This window comes from Prionailurus viverrinus, chromosome X, assembly GCF_022837055.1.
Source record: "Prionailurus viverrinus isolate Anna chromosome X, UM_Priviv_1.0, whole genome shotgun sequence".
NCBI lineage: Eukaryota > Metazoa > Chordata > Mammalia > Carnivora > Felidae > Prionailurus > Prionailurus viverrinus.
The window spans coordinates 67663844-67674385 of record NC_062579.1 but is presented as its reverse complement, the minus strand read 5'-3'; the positions used below and the strand labels follow the sequence as shown (position 1 = coordinate 67674385).

At 36.3% G+C, this 10542-nt stretch overlaps 1 protein-coding gene across 1 annotated transcript; it reads left to right on the top strand.

Annotated features, from left to right (window-relative positions):
- Nucleotides 1–7513: 7513 nt before the first annotated feature.
- NAP1L3 (nucleosome assembly protein 1 like 3) lies at nucleotides 7514–10010 on the top strand. Its single transcript, XM_047843949.1, has one exon. It carries the CDS (start codon nucleotides 7805–7807, stop codon nucleotides 9254–9256), a length of 1452 nt encoding a protein of 483 aa, XP_047699905.1. The 5' UTR covers nucleotides 7514–7804; the 3' UTR covers nucleotides 9257–10010.
- The last annotated feature ends 532 nt before the right edge of the window (nucleotides 10011–10542 follow it).

Below are 10542 nucleotides of genomic sequence, written 5' to 3'. Positions count from 1 at the left end.
CAGCAATTCTGACTCCAGCACCTACACTAACAATCTGGTCATAATGTCTCAGTAAGGAAATCAAATGCTAAGGTTTGATGATTATTTGGATTCTCCTCTTTATACTCTAAAAAAGGTTTTTGTGAATTACATGTATGTTGTTTGATACAAAAATGACCATCACCTCTGAAGAGCTGTGGAACATGTATTTGTTCCTACCAGCAGGAATATTTGCAGTATCATAAGACTCATTTTTCCTCAGAGGATGCACTAAATCAAATTAATTAAATATATCTGGGTATTCTGGATAAAATTTGGCAGAGAATATCCATTTGGGCTTGTTCTACATTGTCCAAATATAATGAAAAATTTAAAAATAGTTATTGTGGTCATATATACATGCAAAGACATTTAAATCCTTCAAAAATTTTCCTCCTTAAAAAAAAATTTAAAGTTTATTTATTTATTTTGAGAGATATAGAGACAGTAAGTGGGTGAGGGGCAGAGATAGCAGGGGAAAGAGAGAATCCCAAGCAGGCTCTGTACTATCAGCGTGGAGCCCTATGTATGGCTCCAATCCATGAACCATGGGTTCATGACCTGAGCCAAAACCAAGAGTCGGTCGCTTAACCAACTGAGCCACCTAGGCAACCCCTTCCATTTTTAGTAGCATTAAATAAAATGCTTCCAAAGTTGCAATAAAAAAGATTTGCTTTATTTGAGTTTTAATGTGAGAATTCTTCAAATGAGCACCAATGGAAAAAGATCCTTGAATGCCCTTGTAAAAGTGTTCCTCTGCAATGTGGATTTACGTTTTTGAACATGTATGCTATTGTTAAGTTGAAAACTAGTATTAGAACAATATCCAAATTAGTAACTGATTCACCTACTCTGCCATTGCATTAATTGTAAGTGCCCTTTCAAACACCATGAAGTTAAGGCTATAATGCCAGAAATGTAATTCACAAATATTTCCTTTAAAAATCAAATTTTATAGCTATATGCCATACTCTACTCATTTGTGTGTGTCCTTATTTTAGGAATGAGTATGGAATGAGATAATTTTGCTTTGAAACTCATAGTATGAAATAATAACCAATTATTCATAACAATTCTGTCTTTAATTATAATTTATTAATAGCCTGAAAATGCTTTCTACTTACATTTAACAAAGAGATCTTTCTTATCAAAGGTTGAGAAAAGCACAGGCATTATTCGTGCTCTTGAATAATACTAGCTACCATTCCTGTGGCTGAGCTGTAGACAGCCATACACTGGCAACTCCACAAAATAGAAAAGCATTTCTGTTTCTTGTTTTGATTTGTTTTCTAGGTTAACATTGCTGTTATTTTCCTTTTCTGTCAGATATTTGGAAGCATAAATGAAAGGCCAAGGATGAAGACCTAGCTACTGTAATTGCCTCCACTATCATGAAATTCTATTATCCCACAATTTGGTTCTCATTCCCTCCCAAATATAAACATAGCTAACAAATATTTACAAATTAGGAAGTTAAAATAAGCACACAATGGAACAGAATAGAGAGCCCAACATACACCCACACATATATTGACAATTTTTGATGAAGATACAAAGGTAATTCAGTAGAGAAAGGATAGTTTTTCAACAAATGATGGTGGGACAACTAGATGTCCATATGTAAAAAAAAAAAAAAAAAGAATTTCAACCCATATCTTGTACCACATACAAAAATAGATCCAATCTGAATGTGAAACTAAGCATAAAGATTCTAAAAGAGCATAGAAGAATGTCTTAGTGATCTTGGGATAAGCAAAGATTTCTTAGAGATGACACCAAAAACATGGTTCATAAAAGGAAAAAAAAAGATGATAAACTGGACTCTATCAAAATTACAAACTTCTGTTCTCTGAAAAGCTACGAAAGGTACTGTTAAGAGAATAAAAATAAAATCCATGGATTGGTAAAAAATACTTGCAGAGCTTTTATCTCCTAAGGACTTGTATCCAGAGTATATAACAAATTCTCAAATCTCGATAGTAAGACCAGAACCCAATAGAAAAATGGGCAATATATGAATAGACAGTTCACCAAAGAAGTTATGTGGATGGTAAATCACTACAAAAAAGGTGTTTAACATCATCAGTCATTAGGGAAATGCAAAGTAAAACCACAATGAGATGCTACTACATACCTATTAAAATTGCTAAATTTAAAAAGACCAACGGTACCAAGTGTTGGCATTTCTGTTACGAATGCAAAATTGTACAACCACTTTGGAAAACAGTTATTTCTTAAAAAGTTAAACACAAACATAGCATGTGACTCCTCAGTTCATTTATATAACATTCCAGAAAGTGCAAACTAGTCTATTACATAACATTCTAGAAAGTGCAAACTAGTCTATAGAAACAGAAAGTAGATCAGTAGTTACCAAGGTAGAGACAAGGAGAGGCATAATGAAACTTTTGGGGGTGATAAAAATTTTCATTTTCTTGACCGTGGTGATGAATTCACAGGTGTACAGATTTATTAAAACATCATATTGTACACTGTATGTACAGTTGTATCTACTATAGTTCAATAAAATTGTTTCTAAAAAGAATTACCTTAGGGGCACCTGGGTGGCTCAGCTGGTTGAGCATCTAACTCTTGATTTTGGCTCAGGTCAAGATCCCAGAGTCATAGGATTGAGCCCCGTGTGAGGCTCCATGCTGAGCCTGCTTAAGATTCTCTCTCCCTCTCCCTCTGCTCCTCCCCTGCTCATACACAAGCATGGGTACACGCATGAGTGAGCACTCTCTCAGAAATAAATAAATAAATAAATAAATAAATAAATAAATAAAGAGAGAGAGAGAATTAACTTATATGTTCAGATAAAATCTGTCTAGATGAACAAGAACAACAACAACAAAAAAGTCCACCAATAAATGAAATTGCAATGCTTGGCTTCTTAAATATCTACAACAAAGATAATTCTGTAACACTTATTGTGTATTACATACATGTGTTTGTGTGACAGGCATGATAGTTGGGGTTGTATATATGTTCATAACAGGGAAGATATAAACAGATGTCAAAGAGCCATGTTCAGCCTGAATATACCAATAGATTCTGTGTTAAGCATCATTTCATGTAGAAGTATGAATATTTGACCCCCAAAAAGAATGTCGTAAAATAATGAAATGGTGAACATATCACCATGCAACTAAAGATAGCTTTATGAAAAAAATAAGCATATTATATACTAGAATACTTATAAAAATATTCACTATAGAAAATATATGCTATAATGCATACATTAAATTCATTATATAAATAAAATACTTATTTTCTTTTAGGAAACTGCCATAATAAAATTAACAATAGACAAAAAAGCTACAAAAATAAAAGTGTGTTATAAGATACCTAAGGTAGCGCATACACATCAAAAGTAGAGCACTGTAGTTAGAAGTCACCAATAGTCTTTGGCTTGGGAAAAAACACTTACAAATAGAAAAATCAAAATAGTTCATTAGTATATTATCTTTGTATGAGTTTTTTTTACAAGTTTTTCTCTTTTTATTCTGTTTCATTTCAAACTTCTTTGATCAGTGTGATTAAGCACGAATTCTTGAAAGACATTATTCAGATGACATTTAAAATGAAATTGAGTAATTTAAAATAAAAGCTTTAGTTAAGTCACATTTGTCCAATATTATAAGTCAGAACAGAGATATTTTCTAAGTGAGTCACAGTTGTTTTAAATGAAGACCACAATTATTTAACCTGTAGGATCTCACCACTGATTAATTTCTTTCTTAATTCAGTGGAAAAGCAAGTGAAGGATATGAATAGGCATTTCTCAAATGGACAATAAAAATATGAAAAGACATTGAATCTTACCACTAACCTAAGAAATACAAATACATAATGATAAGAAATTAATTTGGAGGGGCACCTGAGTGGCTCAGTCGGTTAAGCGTCCAACTCTTGATTTCAGCTCAGGTTATGACCACACAGTTCCATGGGATCAAGCCCTGCATCCGGCTCCTCACTGACAGCACAGAGCCTGCTTGGGATTCTCTCTCTAACCTCTTTCCCACTCACATGCTCTCTCTCTCAAAATAAATAAACATTTTTTAAAAGAAATTAATCTGGAGATTTTCATTAAAGATGTGAATAGTGATTACTCTCAGTGTGTTTTTAGTTACTTTTCTTGTTTGGATTTCAACATATTATCTAACCTTTTTTCAATGCATATCATTTTCATAAAATATAAAGTTTTCAAAAAAAAACCTGCCAGTACCTCATTAGTTGTTTGTAGAAAAATTATGGCCAACAGATCAGAGAACAGAATTCAGAAACAGAACCAAGCATTTTAGTTAATATGATAGAGTTGGTATCTCAAATAAGTATGAGTCAGAGAGATTACCAAACAAACAGCACAAAACAATTAGCTAGCTAATAAAAATATATTTAAAAATATTTGAGGGGTGCTGGGTGACTTAGTCAGTTAAGCATCCAACTTGATTTTGGCTCAGGTCATGATCTCATGGTTAATGGGATCAAGGCCCTCATCAAATTCTGTACTGACAGTGTGGCAGCCTGCTTCAGATTCTCTCTCTGCCCCTCTGCCACTCATTCTCTCTCTCTCTCAAAGTAAATAAACTTAAAAAAAAATTTGAATCCCTAACTCAATACTTACTCCAAAATATTAATTCCTGATGATACAAAATTTAACATGTAAATGAAACCTTTAACATACTATCAAAATATAAGAGCATTCATTAAAAAAGGATATCTATCATTTTAAATGAAAATAATAAGTTTCAGGACAATATTTATGGCATAAACCTACTGATTTAAATAATTGTTTCCATAGTATATGTTGTGATTAAAATTATGAAATGAAAGAATACACACTCAGTTTAGTTTTTTTTAATATTTTTTAATGTTTATTAAGTTTTGAGAGAGAGAGAGAAAGAGAGAGAGAGCAGGGGAGGGGCAGAAAGAGAAGGAGACACAGAATCCAAAGCAGGCTCCAGGCTCTGAGCTGTCAGTACAGAATCCCATATGGGGCTTGAATTCATGAACCTGTGAGAAACCTAAGCCAAAATCAGAAGCGTAACCAACTGAGACACCCAGGCACCCCTCACACTCAGTTAAGTTTTATTCACCATTAAACTGCCATCCTCTACCACATGTGCCTAACACACGGCAGCCACAAAAATATATTAGTTGAAGGACAAAATTAACTCTTAGCATTGTTTGTAGGAGTGTAAACTGTGATAACTTTTCTGGAGAGAAGTTTGGCAATATGTGTCAAAGAATAAAATGAACACAATTTACTCCTGCATTCCCATAATTTTCACGAGCGCATACAGTAGGTATCCAAGGCTAATTTTTTTAGAGTAGGAAAAAAAATGTGTATGCTAGTAGAAAAATGATGTGGGAAGTAGCTGCCCTACAACAGGAATATGGTTAAATATTAAATAAATAAATAAACATTTCCATGGAATATGTATCTATTTTAAAATTAGGTGTTTATCATTTACCATGAAAATATAGCCACAACTGATAAATGAGCAGATTACAAAACAAAATATGTTATATAGATAAAACAGTATATATAAACAGGCAGGTATGTAGATGTACAGAGAAATTTCTGGGAGAAAATGCACCAAAATGTTAAAAATGGTTATCATTTGGTTGATAAGATTGTGTATATATACCATCATTGGAATTTTCTATATTTTTTTTCTTTATAATGCTTATATACCTTGAAGATCAAAAATAAACAATAAAAGTAAATTTATTTACAAAATAGAAAGTGTTTCCTAACTTTTTAAAAATATGTGACTAAATGACAAAGCCCAAATTCTATAATAAAAAAAGTAATGTAAAGATTAATCTAACTTTAAAATTTTTCCACATTTGAAGTGAATAATTCATCATATTTTATATTTTAATTTACTATTTGTGTTCTGTGAGCAGGTTTAGACAGTGAATTTAATTAATTAGGTTATTTTCTGCATTAGTATATCAAATGACGTCTAGGTTTTGTTTTTTTTGTTTGTTTGTTTTTACTTCCACAGAAAGATCAAGGTATCTTCCAATGAACTCTTTAAGAGACTATTAATATATCCTGTGAATTTTTATTCAAATATAGATAGGTAATTGTGGTCATTCATAAAAAGGGGCTAAATATGTTTCTTACCTTTTAATGAAAAGTAAACACTGGTCTTTTTTGTTGTACCAAGGGAGGTGTTCTGTAGCAGAAAACAATCCTGTAAATAAAAATAAGATACCTGTTTTTAAACCTCATTTTACAAAAGTTTATTTACATATTACTGGACTGGTAAATCATACTTTAGTGTGGCCGGAATATTACAATGTTAGAAGGAAACTGGTGGTAGACGACATTGTAAAGTATACCCTGACAGAGGATGCACTTTCATCAGCACAAATTCCCTCTCCCATCCTGTTGTTAATGGAATTGAAAACTGCTCCACAAAAGTATAGAGCAAACCGTCTGCTTTTAAATAATACTACTTAACATCTGAATGTCCTTGCACTTCATCTACAAGGTTGTTGCAAGCTTTGAGAACAGCTAGAAGCAAGTCGGCAGCAAGATTGGAGTATATTATATGCCAGTTAAAAAAAAAAATGCAGTAAAAATAGTCTAACTGACTCACAGCATCGCCACCCTTGTAGATGGATATAAATCAGGCTTGCCCAACACCACAGATAGTACTTACTAAAAACTGTTAGGTGGAACTCAATATATCTGCTTTCTAGCCCCTCCCCCCTTTGCCAATAAACGACTCCCTTTTCTCTCCAGTGTAAAAATACACGCTAATAGGATATTTAGATATAGATTTAAAAAAATTCCATATTCACACTACCCAATGATGCCATTTGAAGTATTTTCATCCAATTTTTTTTTCCAACGTTTATTTATTTTTGGGACAGAGAGAGACAGAGCATGAATGGGGGAGGGGCAGAGAGAGAGGGAGACACAGAATCGGAAACAGGCTCCAGGCTCTGAGCCATCAGCCCAGAGCCCGACGCGGGGCTCGAACTCACGGACCGCGAGATCGTGATCTGGCTGAAGTCGGACGCTTAACCGACTGCGCCACCCAGGCGCCCCTCATCCAATTTTTTTAAAAACAGATTTTTGTCAAGAGGCTCCTGACAAACCAAACGGGAATTCAGGATGAAATGATAGGAGAAAGATACTCCTCTTCCCTTGTTAGGAACCATGGATAGTATTTTTACCTCATATCTAAGCTTTTTTTATTTTTATTTTTTGAATTATAAAACTATAAAGATATAATTTTCAGGGGAAATAAACGTCTTCCACGAGTGTGTGCCTCAGCTACCAGGCAGCGTCTGGGAAGGTGGGCGGAGCCTGGAGAGCGGCGCCTGCGTTTGGTCATTCAATAGGCTTAGACATTGTCAATCAAGTTTGCCCAGCAAATGAGGTGAGAGCTAAAAGGCACACTGGGAACTAAATTGACTGCAGGTGGGTCCGCAAGGGGTGGGAGCTCGCGATCTAAACCGCGAAGAGATCTTGGGGTCTTACACTACGCCATTAGAGTGCGGCACTTCTCTGTCCGCCGCAGCTGCTCTAAGAGTCCTTGCCACCGCCGCTCTTGCCCAGGCCTCTACTGCGGCTTCCACCTCTGCGGGATCACAGCAGCCCAGCCCAACCCCGTCCTGCGCTACTGCTGCCTTCGCCGCTGCCACCTCCTCAGCCTCGGCCTCCGCCACCACCCAAGCATCCGTGAGTCATTTTCTGCCCATCTCTGGTCGCGCGGTCTCAGCGGTAGTCACCACATTAAGAGGTTTGCAGGGTTGCAAAATGGCAGAAGCGGATCTTAACCCGGTTTCGGAACCTGCCGCCCAAAGGGTTGCTGAAGAGAAGATGGCTAGCTCCTCTAGTGATTCTGGGGAGGAATCTGACTGCAGTAGCTCTAGCAGCAGCACTAGTTGCAGCAGCAGCAGCAGCAGCAGCAGCAGCAGCAGCAGCAGCGGCCGCAGCCGCTTATATAGAAAGAGGAGGGTATCTGGGCCTTCCAGAAAAGCACGACGGGCTCCTTTGGGTAAAAGTTTCGTGGATAGGCTGCCTCGGGCCGTTAGAAATCGTGTGCAGGCGCTCAGAAATATTCAAGATGAATGTGACAAGGTAGACATCCTGTTCTTAAAGGCAATTCACGATCTCGAAAGAAAATATGCCGAACTCAATAAGCCTCTATACGATCGGCGATTTCAAATAATCAATGCAGAATATGAACCTACAGAAGAAGAATATGAGTGGAATTCAGAGGATGAGGTGTTCAGCAGTGATGAGGAGGTGCAGGAAGACAGCCCTAGTGAAATGCCTGCTTTAGAGGGTGAGGAAGAAGATAACGAGCCTAAAGGAAAACCTGAGGTAAAGGCTGAAGAAAATGAGGTTCCAAAAGAAATTCCTGAAGAAATTCCTGAGACAAAGGCTGAAGAAAAAGCAGAGTCTAAAGATTTTCTGGGGACAAAGCCTGAAGTGAAAGAAGACCCTAAAGTAGACCCTCAGGTAAAGGCAGAAGATAAAGAACAGACTAGAGCAACAGAAGCTAAGGCAAAGGCTGCCATAATAGAGGCTCCTAAAAGAATTCCTGAGGCCAGGCCTAAAGAAAGAGTGAATCTTAAAAGAGCTCGTAAGGGAAAGCCTAAAAAAGATCCTAAAGGCATTCCTGACTATTGGCTGACTGTTTTAAAGAATGTTGACAAGCTCGGGCCCATGATTCAGAAGTATGATGCACCCATTCTGAAGTTCTTGTCAGATATTAGCCTAAAGTTCTCAAAACCTGGCCAGCCTATAAGTTACACATTTGAATTTTATTTTCTACCCAATCCATACTTCAGAAATGAGGTGCTGACCAAGACATATATAATAAAGTCAAAACCAGATCACAAGGATCCCTTCTTCTCTTGGGGATGGGAAATCCAAGATTGCAAGGGCTGTAAAATAGATTGGAGAAGAGGAAAGGATGTTACTGTGACAACCACCCAGAGTCGAACAACTGCTACTGGAGAAATTGAAAGTCAGCCAAGAGTGGTTCCTAATGCATCATTCTTCAATTTCTTTAGCCCTCCTGAGATTCCTAAGATTGGAAAACTAGAGCCACGAGAAGATGCTATCCTTGATGAGGACTTTGAAATTGGTCAAACTTTACATGATAATGTCATCCTGAAATCGATCTATTACTATACAGGAGAAGTCAAATGTACCTATGAAGATAGTACAAATTATGGAAACAGGAAATATCGAAAATAAAAAAAAGAAGCTGCTTGAAAGAATTTTCAAGAATCTCAAAACTTCAATCAGAAGTGAAGCAGGTTTATATAGCCTTAGGCGAGATGGGAGGGGGGCACTGCTCTATAGCCTCAACACTAGCATTCCTTATAGTCTTGTGTTTTCATATTTTCTTGGTAGTCTGAAAATGGTCTTACAGTGTCTAAGTATCAGTTTATCTAGCCTGTTGTAGTGTAATATTCTTCAAAATATATAAATGTTGCAGTTATCTAAAGCATGCTCATTTTGTGCTATAAAGTTCTGATTTTTGTGAAGTCTTTTTGTCATATTCCTATTAGAATGTAGCTGTGAAAACTGTCAGAATTGTCAATTGAGACCCATATTTGCTTGAAAAAAACAGTTCCTGAAGTACCAACGCAAGTGTTTTTTTATTTCCAGCCTGGAAGACTAAAAGTTTAAATCTGCTTGCACTAGCTGTGCCTTCATTACTTTGCTATAGAAATATGGTACTTACAGTGACTAGAACAGCTTAACAGTGAAATTTGCTTAAAAAAGATTAGCATACATTTAAGAATGTCCATCGAGCCCATATATGATATGACTGTGAGCTTATTTATGTGACATAGTGGTCTATAAATTAAGTTATTGTTTACCACTGAAGTGTTAGTGACATGGTATTTTTTAAAAGTTTCCTCATATTATACTGTGTAATTGTAAACTGAGGTTACTAACCACATTTTCTTTGTAATATGTTCTACTTTATCTTTCACTAAGATGATCACTTTATATCAATTGATATTTTTTCATGTTCTATTGCATCCTAAAATGCCAAATAAAGTGTATCATGCTATAAAAATCTAACATTTTTTCCTAATTATAAAAAATGTAGGTTTTCTCAAAAAAGTGGAAAATACTGAGAAAAGGGGAAATTTAAGAAATATATAACTATTACATTCTGATTTGTTTCCCAGATCTTAGCTCTTCTTTGGAAGATACACATTCAAGTGATTGGAGAGAAATGGGACAGAGGAGGAAGGCTAAGGGGGAGGAGGAGAAAGAGAGGGTAGAGGGGGAGGGAAAAGGAGAAGGAAGAGGGAGAGGAGGGTGGAAGAAGAGGGTGGTTGGAAGGGAAGGGAGAGGAGAAAGAAGGGAAAGGGAAGAGGGTGGGGAATGAAAAGGATGGGAGGTAGTGGGGATAGGCAGAAGGGGAAAAAGGGAAGGAGTGCCTCACTGAGAAAATACATCTATATAAGCTGTTGCTTTCACTTCCAAGAGTAGGATGGGCAAATGACCTAGGAGGAACAAGT